The sequence below is a fragment of the Schistocerca americana genome, chromosome 1 (genome assembly GCF_021461395.2).
Source record: "Schistocerca americana isolate TAMUIC-IGC-003095 chromosome 1, iqSchAmer2.1, whole genome shotgun sequence".
Taxonomy (NCBI): Eukaryota; Metazoa; Arthropoda; class Insecta; order Orthoptera; family Acrididae; genus Schistocerca; species Schistocerca americana.
In genome coordinates this window covers 1,141,105,410-1,141,125,728 of record NC_060119.1, presented here as the reverse complement: position 1 = coordinate 1,141,125,728, position 20,319 = coordinate 1,141,105,410, and the positions used below count along the sequence as shown (strand labels likewise).

At 39.4% G+C, this 20,319-nt stretch overlaps 1 protein-coding gene and 1 non-coding gene across 2 annotated transcripts in view; one reads left to right on the top strand and one right to left on the bottom strand.

Moving 5' to 3' along the window:
* Positions 1 to 20,319, bottom strand: part of LOC124597245 (aldehyde dehydrogenase 1A1-like) — a 48,344-nt gene that overhangs the window by 15,667 nt on the left and 12,358 nt on the right. The window contains exons 4-8 of the mRNA XM_047135926.1: positions 13,465 to 13,630; positions 11,004 to 11,194; positions 10,810 to 10,923; positions 5,427 to 5,529; positions 2,440 to 2,624 (exon numbers count right to left, since the gene is read on the bottom strand). Coding sequence (XP_046991882.1) covers positions 2,440 to 2,624; positions 5,427 to 5,529; positions 10,810 to 10,923; positions 11,004 to 11,194; positions 13,465 to 13,630 — 759 coding nt within the window. The remainder of the gene's footprint in view (positions 1 to 2,439; positions 2,625 to 5,426; positions 5,530 to 10,809; positions 10,924 to 11,003; positions 11,195 to 13,464; positions 13,631 to 20,319) is intronic.
* On the top strand, positions 7,955 to 8,029 carry Trnas-cga. The gene has a single exon. It is a non-coding gene; the product is annotated as a tRNA-Ser (tRNA).

Below are 20,319 nucleotides of genomic sequence, written 5' to 3'. Positions count from 1 at the left end.
TCCTGCTCAAGCGTATTAGGTTCTCAGAACTTAGTGGTGCCCCTCAGCCGTCAGTCAGTCAATCTTTAAACGGGACCCACCTTCCAGAGCGAGGCATGACACTTGAAATATGCACCTCTACAACAACTGTGGCCTTAGGGAAGCCTCATGATATCTAAGTGGGGCTTAACTGGAATCCTTTTGTCTAGAACATCAAACTGCAAGTATTATAACACCAAAGGACACAATGCAAATATTGGCAGAGATACTTTGCTATCATACTGTGGTCTGGAACTGTATAAGATCAGGTGATATCATCTTATTTGCTGCCACCCTCTTTGGATAGAGTATAGTTATTTATTTATTTATCGCCTGTATTATCACATTCATAATACTGCAGTTGTCAAAGTACAGAACTGGATAAAATATTACATATTTACATCATGTACAAAATCTTATCATTGGTATCAACACATCTTTATAACAAAAAATTATTCTGCTTAGGTACATACAGATAGAACAAAAACTTGTGAAACCCCTTGGTTGAATTTACTAAAACTATTAAATACCAGTATTTTAGTTAACTAGGCGTAGTAACATACAGCACAAAAGTTAGGTGCATAATTACATACATACATGGATGAAATAAGTTTGGTTTTATCTAGGTATGGTTAGTAATTATGAATTTTTGTTCAGAGAGTTGTGAAGTAGACTACAGATTTGAGCAAAATTCCAGGTATTCGTTAATGTTGTAGAAGCTGTTGTTTATTGGTGGATTTTTTAGTTCTTTTTTGAATGTGTTACTGTTTGGTATTTTTTTATGATATCTGGCAATGCACTGTACAGAATTTTTTGTTTGTAAACAGCACTGTCCTGATATATTGATTTTCTGTGCACATCCCCATGATAGCCATCCCTGTTCCTTATTTGATAATTGTGGATCTCACTATTCAAAGCTGAAACTTGATGGTTTTTAATGAAGCATATGCCTTCAAATATAAATATAGATAGTAAAGTCATGATTTTTAATTCCTTAAAGACACCTGGTGCTCTGTAAGCAACATGACTTGTTAATCTTAAAGCTTTCTTTTGGAGCTTAAGAGAATGCTCTGCAAAGGAGGTATTTCCCCAGAACACTATTTCATACTTCAGTAGACTATGCACGTGTGCGTAATAAGCACTTAACACTGTTTCGGTTTTGCAGCAATCTTTAAACACTCTTAATATGTAACAGTACTTGCTTAATTTTTTGTTAAGAATTTCTACATGTTTTTCCCATCTTCGATACTCATCCACCCATAATCCTAAAAATTTTATATGATTCTTTTGCTGAATTTGGCTATTCAATAATTTGAATTTTACATTGGTCCTAGTTTTGTTCCTTATATGGTTGAAGTTCATCCATACAGTTTTCTTGTCATTGACAACTAGACAGTTACCTTTAAACCATTTTTCTGCCACTTCTGCTGTTTTGTTGATTTTTTGGAGTATCTCATAATCATTCTTCCCTTTTATAAAGAAGCTGGTATCATCAGCAAATAATATGGTATCAGCTGTTGATAACTGTTGAGGTAGGTTATTAATAAAAATCAAGAATAACAATGGTCCCAATAGCGAGCCCTGAGGCACGCCATAATTAACTTTTTTATATTCATAATGGTACATATTTCAATCCTGAGAAATTTGTACTCTTTGTTTCCTATCAGTTAAATATGACTTGAACCACTTGTAGGAAATACCACGGACACCATAATTATACAATTTTAACAGCAGTTGATTATGATTTATAAGATCAAACGCTTTGGAAAGATCCCGAAACAACCCACAGATCAGTGATTATCTGGTATATTCTTGCAAAGTTTTTGAAGACAGTATGTCTTGTTTTTTATGGAAGGACGTAGTATTAACATGTTGGAGCATATTATTATGATACTATCATTATTGACTTGAAAGGGGAAGTTGTGTTCCATAGCCAGCAAGATCACTGGATCACTCCTATAATTTTTTCCCCCTACCCTGATACATGAAATCGTTTGTAAATGAAACCCCTGTAGAAAATGTATTGACAGTGGTTGTTGTTGTCCTAGCTACCTGCTTTATTGGACAATGGACAGCAGAGTCATTTGAGAGAAAGGGACAAATTTTGCGTGTCATGCATTCAGACTGGCAGTCGTCAGCCTGGCTAGCTGCTATGAGTTTAAATTGTTGTCATAAGGTGTATGCTGTTTATGTCAATAAAAGCTAAATATTTGTTTCCAGTCGTTACTTCTCATGTAGTACTCAGTTTACAATCCTCAATCACTGCTATAGTTTTGCCCCTGAAGTTTTGAGACACCCTGTATATAGGAAAGGATGAGCTGTATGATTTAAATCACCACACGGAAACAGCTGGATGTTTTACTGTATCTATGACAAATTACAAATGCTTAATTGATATTTTATTATAATATTATAGTTTACCTGTGGTCCATGCTGCACACTATTATCAAATGGATCACCAATTTTTCTAGCCTCTGCTTTAATTTTTGATTTTTGTACAAATTCATCATACAACTTTTCATGAACGTAAGTTCTTGAACCAGCACAGCAAATCTGCCCTTGATGCATGAATATTCCATCATGAGCTAGCTGCACAGCTTCATCAACTGTAACAAAATTTGATGTATATTAACTACATTTTCCAAAATATTTTTCTTGTGAAAGAAGTAATTTCAGAAACAGAAGTTCCTAGGGTGTCATTGAGGTCATTGGAAGCTACAGGAGTTTGTTTTAAATTAATAAAGAATAATGTAGTAGATTTTTCATGTCTCTTGTTACTTATTATTTTAACACAACAGTCAGTCAAAATTTTCTGACCCGCTCCTTGATAGTGTGTCGGTCCAGCTTCAGAATGCAATACAGCAGCAATTCTGCATGGCATGGATTTGACAAATAGATGGTAGTTTTCCAGAGGTATGTGGCACAAGTTCCTGTATATTAAGGGCTGAACTGAAACTGGCAGAATAAAACTGTGTGTCAGACAGAGGCTTCAGCTCAGGACCTTTGCCTTACATAGGTAAGTGCTCTGCTGACTGAGCTACCCAAGCATGTCTTGTGACCCATACTCACAACTTCACTTCCACCAGTACCTGCTGTGAGGACAGGTCTTGAGTCATGGTTGGCTAGCTCAGCCAGTAGGACACTTACTCATGTAAAGCAAAGGTCCCAAGTTCGAGTCTCAGTCCGGAACACAGATTTAATCTGCCAGAAAATTTCATATCAGTGCACACTCCGCTACCAAATGAAAATATCATTCTAAGGGCTGAAGGTTTGGGGGCACAGTGCTGTCACCTGATGTGTCCCAGATGTGTTCTATTGGGTTCAGATCAGTTAACACTGGTGACCAAGATATCAACTTGAGTTCATTATCGAGCTCCTCAAAACAATGTAGCATGATTCCGGTCTTGTGACACAGACGATTATCCTGTGGGAAGATCCCATTGCCAATGTAGAAGACATCAAGCATGATGGGATGCAGGTGATCTGCAATAATATTCATGCAATCCACAGCTTCCATGGTGCCTTTAATTACTTACACAGGTCCTATGGAAGCCCAGGTGAATGTTCCCAAGGCATAATACTGCCCTCCATAGCATGACACATGTTTTGAACATCTGTTCAACTGGATGACGATGTTCCCAGAAAAGACAATCGACCTGATGTGACAAGAAATGTGATTCACCTGACCAACTGAAACTTTTCCATTGATCCACTGTTCAATCTCAGTGATCCTGTGGCCAGTGCAATCATAACTGACGATGTCGTTGACTCAGTGTGATGTTCAATAGTGTGCAATGATCAGTGTGCTCTGAAACACATGTGCCTGTTCGGGCACTGTATTCTGTTATCGCCGGCCGGAGTGGCCATGCGGTTCTGGGCGCTACAGTCTGGAGCCGAGCAACCGCTACGGTCGCGGGTTCGAATCCTGCCTCGGGCATGGATGTGTGTGATGTCCTTAGGTTAGTTAGGTTTAATTAGTTCTAAGTTCTAGGCGACTGATGACCTCTGAAGTTAAGTCGCATAGTGATCAGAGCCATTTTTTTATTCTGTTATCAGATTTGCCTCAGATCACCACTTATCCTGTTTTACAGAGCAGGCAACTTCCAGTCTCCACTTTCTGTGGTAAGACACATTCAGTTTTGTGGTGTGCAGCAGTCATGTTTTGGCTCATTAATGTGCATGGAACATTAAGCCATGAGCAATTTAATTTGAGATAAATGGGTGAGGAATAGTCAATATTCTGGGATATGACAGAAATGATCATTCAAAGCAAAGAAGTCTAGTAAATAAGGCCTCTAAAATGCATGCCTGAAGAATTATATGAGCATTTCATCTCTGATACTATGAAACAAATGTCTTCTACTGTAAGATCTATGCTTTCTGTATTTTGAGAGGTGGTAATATGGACCAAAACAAGAAAAAGAGTCTATCAAACATGGTCTATGAAGTGTATACCTGAAGAGCTATGAGCACTTGGTCATCTTTGCCACTGTAAAAAAACATCTCTTCTACTGAACAAGTGCTCATAGTCCTTAAGGTATATATTTTAGAGCCCATGTTTACTGGAAGTTTTTGCTTCAAATGATCATTCCTGTCATGTCCCTGAATACTGATCATTCCTCCGTGGGTACCCTGTATATTGGTTGAAGAGAGAGTGCTGTCATCACAGCAAATGTACCAGTTCAGCAAGTCACATGGGATAACACTAGAACTGTTGGCTGTCAGCATGACAGTGCAATATGAAAGAGACCAATGATACCAGAGCATCTGACAATCATTAGAAGTTGAATGTCCAAAACATGAGACAATCCGTTTCCAAGGTCATGTAGGCACTGGACTTTCAGTGTGACATGAGTGCATGACGGGTTACTTGATACAGAGAAAATCACTGTAGCTGAGTCAAATGTCCTGCACAGCAGTGTGTGGTGTATTGCTGTAAAGATTCTGCATCCAAACAAATACGTTTGCCTTGAATCCCAAGGCTGTGTGGCTGAACTGTCTATTTTTCACCGTCCCCCTCACAACTCTGTTACTTGTGCATGATGCTTCAGCAGTAATCCTTGTTTTGCATATTATCCCATCTTCCAGATTTAAGCTCTCCGGTTTTTAAATCTTGCCCAGTGCAGAGCCCACCAATCAGTGTTTCCTTCTCATTCAGCCTGGTAAGTCTCCCCTGACCCGGGTTTCTGGGTGACTTTTCTGAAATCTGCCCCTTTTCCTAAACCTCTCCAGTCCTTTTTCTTCAGTCCTCTTTCTTCCCCTTCAACCCTTCTGCCAGAAGAAGAAGCCACTGTCTCCAAATGCTTGCAACCTTCTTTTTATATGTGTGTCCTCATGCTTGGTGAGTATATTCTTTAACTATCCAATTACATTATAATGTCAAATAAGTATCAAGATTTTTTACTTACCATCAGCGTCATCAAGAACAATAAGTGGGCTCTTCCCTCCAAGCTCAAGCGAGACTTTTTTCAAATTAGATTTTGCGGCAGTTTCCATAATTATTTTCCCAACCTACAATGCAAAAATATTACATTTTTCTTTAATGAGAGATTTAATAAAATGTTATGTCATGCAGAATAATTTTCTATGGCAATTTCACACTTAGACGCAAAGTATTGTTTCCAGAGAAATATGCACTGAGAATAATATTTGTTTTCTATCCTCAAACTTCGTGTAGCCATCTGTTTAAGAAGTTTGGCAACTGTTTAAGAAGTTCGGCATACTAACAACAACATCACAATACATTTCTTCTTTTATAACTTTTGTTGTGGAGAATCAGGCACAATTTGAAACTAATAGTGGCATTAATAATTATAACACTAGGAACAAAAATAGCCCCTATGATCAACAACTTAACCTTACTCTAGCACAGAAAGGAGCAAGCTATGCAGCTATAAAAATATTTGATCATCTGCCTGTGAATTAACAGGTGATGGCAGATAATAAAAGTTTTATAACCAAATGATTAAGATTATAAATATGTCTAAAAACCAAGATGATGTGACTTACCAAACGAAAGCGCTGGCACGTCGATAGACACACAAATAAACACAAACATACACACAAAATTTTGTGTGTATGTTTGTGTGTGTGTTTGTTTGTGTGTTTGTTTGTGTGTCTATCGACATGCCAGCGCTTTCGTTTGGTAAGTCACATCATCTTGGTTTTTAGATATATTTTTCCCATGTGGAATGTTTCCCTCTATTAATTCAGATTATAAATATGGTTATGAAATGACCAGTATGTTGTAATGTTTTCACAACAAAAGATTTATGTTCTTTATAGATCTACTGACCCCCCCCCCCCCCCTCCTCCTCATTGATTCTGATACCTTGAATTTTTTAGAGGAAGTCTCTTCATAATAAACAGTACCTTTCTGATGGCTTCTCCCATTGCAGTTGTTGAAGATTTCTGCAATTTTTTGTACTGACAAAACAAACCCACAATTAAGTGTGCTGTTTTTCATTAAAATTTCTCTATCTCTTCTTCAGCTCAACTTGTTTAAGGTCCTAGACTGCTGAATATCACTCAATAATTAATACAAACAGAGTATTGTAAGGAATCTACATCATGAGTGAGTTACACTTTTATGAATATGTTGTGCATGAAACATCTTCATCTGGAAGACACAGAAAGTGAGTAGATACACACAAAGGATACAAGGAAGCACTATAGTAGTGTAGGCATAATAGAAGGGGCTTTCAATAGGTGATGCAACACATTTTTTTCCTCAGCCAATTTCAGTTAAAAATGTGGAATTTGTTGTGAGACATTGTGGAATATTTCTGTTTCAGCCCCTATAGTTTCATGAAGTTTCTGTTTATGACAGTGCTGTATGTAGCCTTCAAACTGGTATCTGCAATGTTAGTGCATTCCAAGCAGAGAGCTGCCATTGAGTTTCCTTTGGTGGAAAACCAGAGTACTGCAGATATTCATAGGTGCCTGCAGAATTTCTTTGGAGATGTGGCAGTGAACAAAAGCATGGTGAATCATTGGGAGAAGCATGTGTCATCATCACAACAAGATCGCACATATATGTTTGGTCTGCAAATATGATCTCCTGCATGCCAGCCGGCTGCTCACAGCTGTGACTCCTGCTATGTAGGACTGTGCAGACACTCTCATTTGAGACGGTCAGTGGATTACAGTCAAACACCTTGCTGCATGACTGGGCATCTCTGTTGGTAGTGCTAACACACTCATCCACCAGTTGGAGTGCTCCAGCCCACAGCCTCGGTCTCACACCTTCTGACTTCCATCTGTTTGGCCCAATGAAGAATGCAGTCAATGGGAGGTAGTACATGAATCAGCTTTGATTCCATCAGGAACCATTGCGCACAGCGACTTCAGACTATAAGGAAGGAGAGGCACAGGTTACTGTGGAGGGTGTGGGCTTTGTGTCTATCTTGGGTACAATAATGCTTTCACTATTCTGTTAATAGTAGGTTATTTTCCTACTTTCTTATTCATTATTAAACCTGCTCCTGCATTACTCCTATTTGATTTTGTATTTCTAACCCTTGATAGTGTATCCATTCCCTTCCTCCCTTGAATTAGTTTTGTAATTCAGAATGAGATTTTCACTCTGCAGCGGAGTGTGCGCTGATATGAAACTTCCTGGCAGATTAAAACTGTGTGCCCGACCGAGACTCGAACTCGGGACCTTTGCCTTTCGCGGGCAAGTGCTCTACCAACTGAGCTACCGAAGCACGACTCACGCCCGGTACTCACAGCTTTACTTCTGCCAGTACCTCGTCTCCTACCTTCCAAACTTTGCAGAAGCTCTCCTGCGAACCTTGCAGAACTAGCACTCCTGAAAGAAAGGATATTGCGGAGACATGGCTTAGCCAGGTTCGCAGGAGAGCTTCTGCAAAGTTTGGAAGGTAGGAGACGAGGTACTGGCAGAAGTAAAGCTGTGAGTACCGGGCGTGAGTCGTGCTTCGGTAGCTCAGTTGGTAGAGCACTTGCCCGCGAAAGGCAAAGGTCCCGAGTTCGAGTCTCGGCCGGGCACACAGTTTTAATCTGCCAGGAAGTTTCAGTTTTGTAATTGTTCAGTGTGTTTAGATGAATTTCCTAAGAGACGGAAGTATGCAGAAGCAACTCTAATTTATTGAAGTTGAGCTAAGCAAATGACCTGTAATTATAGACCCATCTCCCTCCTCTCAAATTAAGCTTAAACCAGAGTACTGAACCACTTATCTGACAATAACCTTTCAACAGCTGTTCAATTTGAATTCCACAAATTATTCTCTAAAGGAAAAGCAGTTACAATATGATGCCAAAATTTCGAATTTTGTACAACAAACAATGAAAGTAACTCTTTTAGCATTTTCTATGTAGATCATAAAATTCTACTACAAATAAATAAATAATTATGGTTTTAAAGGCATCTCCTTTCCCTATGTGGAGTCTTCTTTCAATAATACAAAAGTGAGGATCAAGTTAACAAATAATGCCCCTTGGCCAAAACAAAATTTGGGATGAGGAAACACTAAATGTTGGGTACCATAAGATTCACTAGTTGACCCACTCATGGACTTAACGTACATAAATGATTTATACAAAGATCAATGTAGGACTCTTCAAAACTATGATGTTTGTTGATGATAAAGTCTATTAATAAAGTGGTCAAATACAAGACGAAGTTAGGAAAATCGTGAAACATGCTTACAAAATTATTTGCAGCAAATAGCTTAAGTCAAGTCTTAATCCTTTCAGAAACTCCTTATGAAATTATCCACCAATGAAAATCAGGTACAGTTACCGTAGGTCCAGTTCAGTTTGCACACACTGCAATAAACTCCGTCTGTGGAATTTCTAGGCACCCAGTTCTAGAGTTTGTGTGATTTAGTAATCTTTTTGAGTGTGCCAATTCCTCACTCCTCCTTTAGTTGAGTAGTTGACTGTCCTCTCTCATTTTTTGACTGTTACAATTCCTGAAATCCTTTGTTCTCAAGAACACATGATTGAAAGGGTTAGCAAATATGTTCAGCTCCAAATGTGCCTAACTACTACTCATCGTTTTCCCTGTATACCTGATTGGCGGCCTTTCTTATATCAGTTTTTGTGTTATTCACATTAGTGTCCACTGTCAAACTAAATTTACACTGAGGTGACAAAAGTAATAGGATACCTTCTAATATCTTAAGATATTCTTCTGGAAAACATGGAAAACCTAGAATTCTCAGGGAATTAAAGTTTACCTGGAAAAATTAGGGAAATCTCAGGGAATTTTAGGAATGTCATAAAATCTCTGGGAATTGTTTTTAACAAAGTATTGTAATTTAATTTTATTGAGTTTTATAAATAAAAAAGTTTAAAGTACTTGATGTTTTGGAGTGTTATTTATATGAAAATTATTCCATATAAATTATCAGTGGGTAATAACTGTGGTCAAACTACTGCTTATAGCTAGCATATCTCAGCTGAGAGAAAAGAACAGTTAAAAAGTTATTGCAAGATGCTCCCCCCCCCCCCCCCCCTCCCTTCTTTGTTCACTGTTAATTTCTCAGGAAATCCTTGTGATAACACTGTGTTCCCCACCTGGAATTCTCAGGGAATTTCTTTTTCAAGTTTGAGTAGCCTCCCTGATTTTTTCTGAGGACCTTTTGCCCGACGCAGTGCAGCAGCTCAATGTGGCATGGACTCAACAAGTCATTGGAAGTCCCCTGCAGTAATTTTGAGCCATGCTGCTTCTATAGCCGTGCATAATTAAGGAAGTTTTGCTGGTGCAGGATTTTGCACACCAACTGCCTCATGTCAGGCAATCTGGGTTGTCAAATGATTTGCTTGAATTGTCCAGAAAGTTCTTTAAACCTTTCGTGAACAGTTGTGGCCTGGTGATATGACACACTGACTTTCATAAAAATTTCGTCATTGTTTGAGAACATGAAGTCCATGAATGGCTGCCAATTATTCTCTAAGTAGGCAAACATAACTATTTCCAGTCAATGATCAATTCAGTTGGACCAGAGGACCCAGTCCCTTCCATTTAAACATAGCCCACTTCATTATAGAGCTACCAACAGCTTGCCCAGTACCTTGTTGACAACATGAGTTCATGGCTTCATCGGGTCTGTGCCACACTCAAACCCTGCCATCAGCTCTTACCAACTGAAATGAGGACTCATCTGACCAGGCCACGGTTTTCCAGTCATCTAGAGTCCAATCGATTCAGTTAAGAGCTCGAGGCGCTTCAGGCGATGTCATGCTGTTAGGAAAGGCACTCACATCAGTCACCTGCTGCCATAGCCCATTAATGCCAAATTTCACTGCACTGTCCCAGTGGACACGTTCATCATACATTTCACATTGACTTCTGCAGTTATTTTACACGATGTTACTTATCTTTTAGCACTAACAACTCTATGCAAATGCCGCTGCTCTCTGTTGTTAAGTGAAGGCCATCGGCCACAGCATTGTCTGTGGTGAGAGGTAAATGCCAGAACGTTGATATTCTTGGCATGCTTTTGACACTGCTAATCTCAGAAAATTGAATTTCCTAATGATTTTTGAAATGGGCTGACCCATTTGTCTAGGTGCAACTACTATTCTGCAAGCAAATCTGTTAATTCCAGTTGTGTGGCCATATCACAAAGGACACCTTTTCACATGAAGCAGCTGAGTACAAATGACAGCTCTACCAATGCATTGCCCTTTTATACCTTGCATATGTGATACTATGGCCATCTGTATATGTGCATGTTGCCATCCCATGATTTGCCACCTCAGTGTATTAATGCATTTAAACACTCAAAGTCATTGTGGATCTGAATTTATTGATGTTCTTACCTGTGTAGAACCTGTGAAAGCAACTTTAGCTATGTCTGGATGAGAAGAAACAGCTGCTCCAGCAGTGGGTCCATAACCAGGTACGACATTAATAACACCATTAGGAAATCCAGCCTAGAAACACATTATTTATTGAAAGCATAATTTTACAGTAAACTTTAGTTGTAGTGTGACCCATATAATAAATGAATTACCTCTTTTGTAAGAGCAGCCAAATACAGTATGCAGAGAGGAGTCTGCTCTGCAGGCTTTAATACAATTGTACATCCAGTGGCAAGTGCAGGGCCCCATTTCAGTGCTGTCAGTGTCAGTGGAAAGTTCCATGGGACAATTTGCCCCACTACACCAATTGGTTCCTTTCGTGTATATGTAAAGAATGGACCATCTGCAATCAACCATAAACTTACAGATATAAGTCATAACTTAAGACCTTCAAGACAGCACCATCTTGAAACATGTAAACAAAATATAGAAATAACATTCACATACACAAATAAATATGCTTACTTTTTAACTTACATAAAGCACTTACATTACGTGTGCTACTGTTCTAATTTTTTCCAGTCACTATCTCCTTAATCATTTGTGCTCCTGAATCATACCATGTGTATGCTGCTTTTATTTATTTAATTTTTCTTTGGCAGCTAACAACCACTTAGCCAATGTATGGCTTGAAAGTAAAATACAAACAACTCAAACTCATTCATAATACACAAGATTTTTGGGTCATGTCATACTTGCCCCAGTTACAAAAGCACACTTATCTTGGTATTCCACAAGATACCTCCACAGACACTGTGACAACTGGGTGAGTATTTGCTGTTTAATCTGATTCCAGGGCAGTATCATAGTACACTCCTCAGTATTTAAGGGAGGTATCTCTTTTTTTATATACTTGGATTTTCAACACACCCTTCCTAATATATTTTAAGTAATAAATCCGTAGAGCACTTGCCCACGAAAGGCAAAGGTCCCGAGTTCGAGTCTCGGTCCGGCACACAGTTTTAATCTGCCAGGAAGTTTCATATCAGTGCACACTCCACTGCAGAGTGAAAATCTCATTCTGGAAACATCCCCTAGGCTGTGGCTAATCCATGTCTTCACAATATCCTTTCTTTCAGGAGTACTAGTTCTGCAAGATTCGCAGGAGAGCTTCTGTAAAGTTTGGAAGGTAGGAGACGAGGTTCTGGCAGAGGTAAAGCTGTGAGGATGGGGCGTAAGTCATGCTGGGGTAGCTCAGTTGGTAGAGCACTAGCCCGCGAAAGGCAAAGGTCCCGAGTTTGAGTCTCGGTCCGACACACAGTTTTAATCTGCCAGGAAGTTTCATATCAGCGCACACTCCACTGCAGAGTGAAAATCTTATTCTGGAATAAATCCATAATCCATCACAGCACTGTTAAAACAGATGTACAGCTGCAGTAACTCACAATTATCTTCTTTTGTTCCACTAACTATGATGTAACATTAGATTAAGAGTGATCACTCAGAACTTTCATTTCTTTTGTTATGTTACAGTAAGAACTATTTTTGATAGTTAATTTATGTTCCAAATTATTGGATATATTGTGTCAATATGTTTCCCAGAGTGAAAATCTTATTCTGGAATAAATCCATAATCCATCACAGCACTGTTAAAACAGATGTACAGCTGCAGTAACTCACAATTATCTTCTTTTGTTCCACTGACTATGATGTAACATTAGATTAAGAGTGATCACTCAGAACTTTCATTTCTTTTGTTGTGTTACAGTAAGAACTATTTTTGATAGTTAATTTATATTCCAAATTATTGGATATACTGTGTCAATATGTTTCCCAGATAGGCTCTGTCTTTCTCTTCTGTTTTCATGAAAATGACTACCTATAATTGTGAGGAGCATCATGAAGCTACTATTTCCACTTTGGGGTAAATCACAATTTCACTCTTTATTCTTAAAGCATTATTTACCATTTAGCAGGGATGCTGAACTGCCGATAGGCACAATAAAAAGACTCTCGGAAAGTGAGCTTTTGGTCAAAAAGGCTTTTGTCAGAAGTAGACAGCGCACACACACACACACACACACACACACACACACACACACACACACACACACACACACACACACATTCATGCAAACACAGCTCACACATGCATGACCATGGTCTCTGGCTGTTGAGGCCAGACTGCAAGTAGTGGTGCATGGTGGGAGAAGCAACTGGATAGGGCTAAGGAGCAGGCTTGGATGGGGAGGGATAGCAGTGTAGTGGGTGGGGGATGGTATAAAGAGCTGCTTGTGGAAGAATAGAGGGGGAGAGGTGGAGACACGTTATGCAGCTAGGTGCAATCAATCAGGAGTGTCGGAGGAATGGGGAGGGGGTAGCAGAATAGGAGAGAAGTAAAACGTCTGTGGGATGCATTGGTGGAATAGAGAGCTGTGTAACGCTGGAATGGGGAGAGGGAAGGGGCTAGATGGGTAAGGACAATGACTTAACAAAGGTTGACGCAGTAGGATTACGGGAATGTAGGATATATTGCAGGGAGAGTTCCCACCTGCACAATTCAGAAAAGCTGGTGTTGGTGTGAAGATTCCAAATTGCACTGGCTTGCTACATTTCATCCTGGATTCTCCATTATTTGATAAAGCATTATTTAAATTAATATGACAAACTTACCAGCAGGAATTGTTTTCCCAGTGATTTTGTCACACCATCCAGAGAAGTAGCGCAGTGTGTTTGCAGTATTAACAGCCTCATAGCAGGCGCCATAATAAAGCTTACCTCCCTCTGCTGTTAGTAAATTCCCAAGCTGCTGTGCATCTCTTTCTATTAGGTCAGCTAACTGCAACAGAATACAAACAGTGATGAAGTTCTTACAGTTGTGAACATCACTACTCCATATTGCACAATTGATTAATTTTTATTTCATCCCATTTGATTACATTATATACACAGAGTGTTTATTGTAATGTAGGATGAGTCAGCTTCAGGTAATATCTTAAAATAATTATGCTGCCATATTGGAAAACAAGAGAAGATTAATTACAGAGCACACAAATGTGGTTCTTTTTTTTTCTTTTTCTTTTTCAAATTGGTTAGTTAAAGCTTCACTGTTTCCATCAATATTGCTTTTGATTCATTTAGAACATTTTAATATTTGAAATATCATAACATACAAATGACAACAGGACAACAGTCAACATTTAAATGCCAATTTAAAAATGTTTTAATCGAACTAGTCCTCCATAAAGAAAATAAACAAGAGTAAAAACGCACATGGTTCAAAATTCAAAGTTTTCTGACATTTTCAAATTTAGCGTCATGTTTTCCAGTCTTGATTGGGTATTTTAAACAGCAACTCACAGATCCTCTTCCTACTGCAGTTGAGACCAATGTTTCATCTTGACTAATGGCTTTGTGGGAAATACTGACCACACAAATAAGTTGATTGAAGCCTAATAACATGTCCGCCACCCTCCTTACTAAATTGGGATATTCATTCTGAGTCTGTACCCAAAAATTTTCAAGAGGCATGTAATTAAGTACAGTTTAGGGCAATAATGAAATAATGTGTAAGCTTTCACAACTCTCCATTTTGCATTTTTGTACAAGTGGGTGTTTTTGTGCTTTTCCATTTTTGTTTTGGACAAATGTACAAGATCCCTAACAAATTTACTCCAGGCAGAAAATCAGATATTCTTATGCTGCATCCACTCAACTTGTGCCGTCTGTACACTTCCCTTTTTAAATGTTTGCTTGTTGTCACACTTATTTTAATTTGTCACTCTCTCAGTCAAAGGATCTGTTCTTGGAGGCTCTACTTTCTTTGTGGCTAACTTTTCCTGGTAATTTATTTTTCCTATCCCAGAATGAGATTTTTACTCTGCAGCGGAGTGTGTGCTGATATGAAACTTCTTGGGAGATTAAAGCTGTGTGCCGGACCGAGACTCAAACGCAGCGGAGTGTGTGCTGATATGAAACTTCTTGGGATATTAAAGCTGTGTGCCGGACTGAGACTCGAACTGGGGACCTTTGCCTTTCATGGGTAAGTGCTCTACTGACTGAGCTACCCAAGCATACCTCACAACCCATCCTCACAGCTTTATTTTTCTGTTAGCATATAAAATAGATTCAACAAGTTCATGTTACACTGCACATGAAAGTTAATTCTTGCATAATAAACAACCAACTCCAAATACTATGTGCCATTTGTGGAAATGATTAAACTCAAGTAGTAATGTCAATGAACATGGTCATTTGACTAGAATACAAATGAGGTGCTGGGAACATTAAGGGTTTAAAGCACACTACAGTCAATCCCAAATTTAAGTGAACATCAGAGAAACCAGTGATACAGCTTTTCATGAATTTTCTTATATACAATGTGGGCCTGCAGTACAGATAAACTTGACTCACCTTAAGATCAACAGATTTCAGAAGCATGAATACATTCTACAATCTCACAATCGATGGTGATGTGCTTTAAGCCGTTACGATTCTCAGTGCCTCAATTGGATTACCGTATGATAAAATTCGTAACTTAACATATTACGACTCATTCAGAAACCCACAATAGTTTTACCGTCAGTACAACTCTGAGATATACTGATGTTTTATCTAATTTTAATACAGTATATAGTGAGTGAATTAGAATATCTGAGGAGTGTACTATCATCCAGCAGGATTTATGCCAAGCGAACGGGAATAAAAGTCTGCCACAGTGTGCTACCACCTGGTGGCACTGACGTAAATTTCTAGTTGAGTGGTAAGTGCTAGCTGTGCACATCATGACCTGTGCATGTTATTTATCAAATTTGTCTGTATTTGGCCTGTAAGGCAACTACATCACATGAGTTGCGCATGCGCAAAAGCTACTTAAAAAGTGCACAACAAAGGTGTGCTTGTGACCCTGATGACAAATTTCAAAGTCTAGAGGAGCAGTAGTGCATTAGATTTGAGTGCCATATGTTTCAGATTACAGCACCTATGTTACTATGTTACCTTTAACAGCATTCAAAGAAAAATAACCAATAAATCCGCAAGGTGTTGGAGGTTAGGATGTTCAAGTGCTATTGTGCTCTTAGGCAGCAGCTGCCACTGAACGTTCCAGACAACAGTGACCACCACCAGTATATTCCTAGCGCAATATTCTGCCAACAGCCACTAGCAGCTGACGTGATCAGAGAAGTTCCATACACTCATGAGAGTGATGCCACTAATTCACACCGTGAGGCTGCTGACCTTTGGCAAGCCATGACCATTGCACCCACAGCAAACAATAATATCCTGGACACAAGTGGACCAAATTGATTGTGACTGTAACAATTCCATGCTCGCTCTGGCGACCGGACACAAATCTGCTCCACACCATGCAACCACCCGAATGCAACATGCAATCCATATTGCAACACACAAAAATGCAGCCGCAGTTCAGGCGCATTGGTCACTGATACTTGGTTCTCATTTTTCTGTCACTCTCATCTCTCTCCAGATTTGGCATCAGCAATCCATATGCAAAGTAGTTGCAGAGTTTACCACATTATATACAGCTGCATTGGCTGGACAGTAGTCCATGCACATCTTGCTGCTTGACCTACATGAACGAGACAGCAGTGTTGGCAACGGGCATACACATATTGCCAAAACAGTATGGACTGCCTGTTCCACCACAGACACGAATCAGTATGATGAACTTTTCTGGCAGTGCACATGCTTCCTCCATGTGTGTGACTGCCCCTGCCCCTCAGGATTTGTGTGAGCCAGTTAAAGACAGAGGTATTTGACATGAAACTGTGCATAAAAGCTATCCCACTGACACTGAACTAGCCATGATTACATTAGGATCATTGACCGATGGGTTCCTCATCATGACAGCTCCTAAGACACAACAACTGCCTCTAAGCGTGTAAGGAGAGCCTGATGTCTTTGCATCCACTACCCTGTCACCTCCACAGTCCAGCATTCCACTGCCAAAGCTTTGCAATCCTGACACAGGCCAACAATCCCAATACAGCCACCCCTACCTCTGCCAATATCACTTGCATAGAGATGGAGTGAAGATCAGAGCATCACAGTCTTTCTCGTCTCTCTTGCCAAGAAACAACACAATCGTGCTCTGCATAACAGTCAGCCTCAGCGCTGTTGGTCATTAGCACCTTCACAAAGGTGATGCCAGCAGCTACGACTTCCAACAACATCCTCCCGAGTGTTCCGCTCTCCTGGAGGTGTGGAGATGGGGCTCCAGTGGGGACCTCACCATTGACGATGCAAGTGCAAGATAATAAGATTCTTTGCCGGAGGTTGACCCTCCTGCGGTGAGAGTACCTTTGACATTAGCAGTTTGATGTATGCTGTTGCATCATGTACACATATCTCCTACATCTACATCCATACTCCACAAGCCACCTGACGGTGTGTGGTGGTGGGTACCCTGAGTACCTCTATCGGTTCTCCCTTCTATTCCAGTCTCGTATTGTTCGTGGAAAGAAGGATTGTTGGTATGCTTCTGTGTGGGCTCTAATCTCTCTGATTTTATCCTCATGGTCTCTTCACGAGATATACGTAGGAGGGAGCAATATACTGCTTGACTTTTCGGTGAAGGTATGTTCTCGAAACATTAACAAAAGCCCGTACTGAGCTACTGAGCATCTCTCCTGCAGAGTCTTCCACTGGAGTTTATCTATCATCTCCGTAACACTTTCGCGATTGCTAAATGATCCTGTAACAAAGCACATGCTGCTCTCCGTTGGATCTTCTCTATCTCTTCTATCAACCCTATCTGGTACAGATCCCACACTGCTGAGCAGTATTCAAGCAGTGGGCGAACAAGCATACTGTAACCTACTTCCTTTGTTTTCGGATTGCATTTCCTTAGGATTCTTCCAATCAATCTCAGTCTGGCATCTGCTTTACTGACGATCAACTATATATGATCATTCCATTTTAAGTCACTCCTAATGCGTACTCCCAGATAATTTATGGAATTAACTGCTTCCAGTTGCTGAACCTGCTATTTTGTAGCTAAATGATGAGGGATCTATCTTTCTGTGTATTCGCAGCACTTTACACTTGTCTACATTGAGATTGAATTGCCATTCCCTGCACCATGCGTCAATTCGCTGCAGATCCTCCTGCATTTCAGTACAATTTTCCATTGTTACAACCTCTCGATACACCACAGCATCTGCAAAAAGCCTCAGTGAACTTCTGATGTCATCCACAAGGTCATTTATGTATATTGTGAATAGCAACGGTCCTATGATACTCCCCTGTGGCACACCTGAAATCACTCTTACTTCAGAAGACTTCTCTCCATTGAGAATGACATGTTGCGTTCTGTTATCTAGGAACTCTTCAATCCAATCACACAATTGGTCTGATAGTCCATATGCCCTTACTTTGTTCATTAAACAACTGTGGGGAACTGTATCAAACGCCTTGCGGAAGTCCAGACACACGGCATCTACCTGTGAACCCGTGTCTATGGCCCTCTGAGTCTCGTGGACGAATAGTGCGATCTGGGTTTCACACGACCGTCTTTTTTGAGACCCAAGCTGATTCCTACAGAGTAGATTTCTAATCTCCAGAAAAGTCATTATACTCAAACATAATACGTGTTCCAAAATTCTACAACTGATCGACATTAGAGATATAGGTCTATAGTTCCGCACATCTGTTCGACGTCTCTTCCTGAAAACAGGGATGACCTGTGCCCTTTTCCAATCCTTTGGAACGCTACGCTCTTCTAGAGACCTATGGTACACCGCTGCAAGAAGGGGGGCAAGTTCCTTCGCGTACTCTGTGTAAAATTGAACTGGTATTCCATCAGGTCCACCAGCCTTTCCTCTTTTGAGTGATTTTAATTGTTTCTCTATCCCTCTGTCGTCTGTTTCGATATCTACCATTTTGTCATCTGTGCAACAATCTAGAGAAGGAACTACAGTGCAGTCTTCCTCTGTGAAACAGCTTTGGAAAAAGACATTTAGTATTTCGGTCTTTAGTCTGTCATCCTCTGTTTCAGTACCATTTTGGTCACAGAGTGTCTGGACATTTTGTTTTGATCCACCTACCGCTTTGATAAGACCAAAATTTCTTAGGATTTTCTGCCAAGTCAGTACATAGAACTTTACTTTCGAATTCATTGAATGCCTCTCGCATAGCCCTCCTCACACTACATTTCGCTTTGTGTAATTTTTGTTTGTCTGCAAGGCTTTGGCTTTATGATCACTGATTCCCTGTTCTGCGTTAACTGTTTCAAATAGTTCAGGTCTGTTTGTCACCAGAAGGTCTAATATGTTATTGCCACGAGTCGGTTCTCTGTTTAACTGCTCAAGGTAGTTTTCAGACAAAGCACTTAAAAAAATTTCACTCGATTCTTTATCCCTGCCACCCGTTATGAACGTTTGAGTCTTCCAGTCTATATCCGGCAAATTAAAATCTCCACCCAGAACTATAACATGGTGGGGAAATCTACTCGAAATATTTTCCAGATTATCTTGTTGTACACATATCTCCACATGAAACAATGAAGTTTGTGTGAGTTCCATTAATCTGCTCTTCTACTTGCTCTGAACCCTAACTATCTTCATCATTGTTTTTCCCCTCGCCCTTGCAGCAAATGGGCGAGGGGACTCTGAATGACCTACCATTCCTTCCTAAGCTTAGGCAACCAATCCCGCTTTCCTCCATAAGGAAGAACCTAACAATTCAAAAACCTAGAATTATTCCTTTCACTTTTAAATGTTAGCACAGTACCAATAAGGTTGGAATTTCATATTCGAGGTAACATCTTGCCAGCCATTCCGTGTCTTTGTAATTTTATAATTTTTAAGTATATTTTCTTTTGACTAAATTAGTAAGTCAGTAATTTTACGTTATATGTTTCTCATTTCCTTGTTATTTACAAGTTTACATGCTTTGTATGATTAATCTGTAATACAATTTTTTTAAATTGTTTTAAACCTATTTGTGCAGTTCCATACTTTTGTGTGTGTGCATAATCGCTACTGACAACAACTATAAGAAGACAGGTTTGTTCCCCTTTAATACCACCCACAATGATCTCTTTAGAATAAATTTCTTTTGTTTCCATTTCTGATCACAAAATTGTTCAGTCCATAAACTACTGGTTTTAGTCAGCAATGACCATCTCGTGATCTGCAATAAAACATGGGAAATAGTTACTTTATTTTATTGAATACTTTATATTTTATATGAATAGAACTAGTGTGCTGTCCACATCTTAAAACACTAAAATTGGCCATAATGAAAAGTGTTACTGACATACATGTAGAAAACGTTCTCAAAATATGATGAGGGATACCTGTTTTAAAATGTGTTGTATCATAATGAAACCATAGCGGCAGCATCAAAAGATACACACAAAAGTATATTAATCTGTTAACTCGATAAGCTTGTTCTTATATATGTCATTATTTTTATGTAAAATCACCACAATAATATCTCAGAACTACATATTGTCACTTAAGCATTTCCTTTTTAACAATCTAAATTTTACTTTAGTGATGTTTT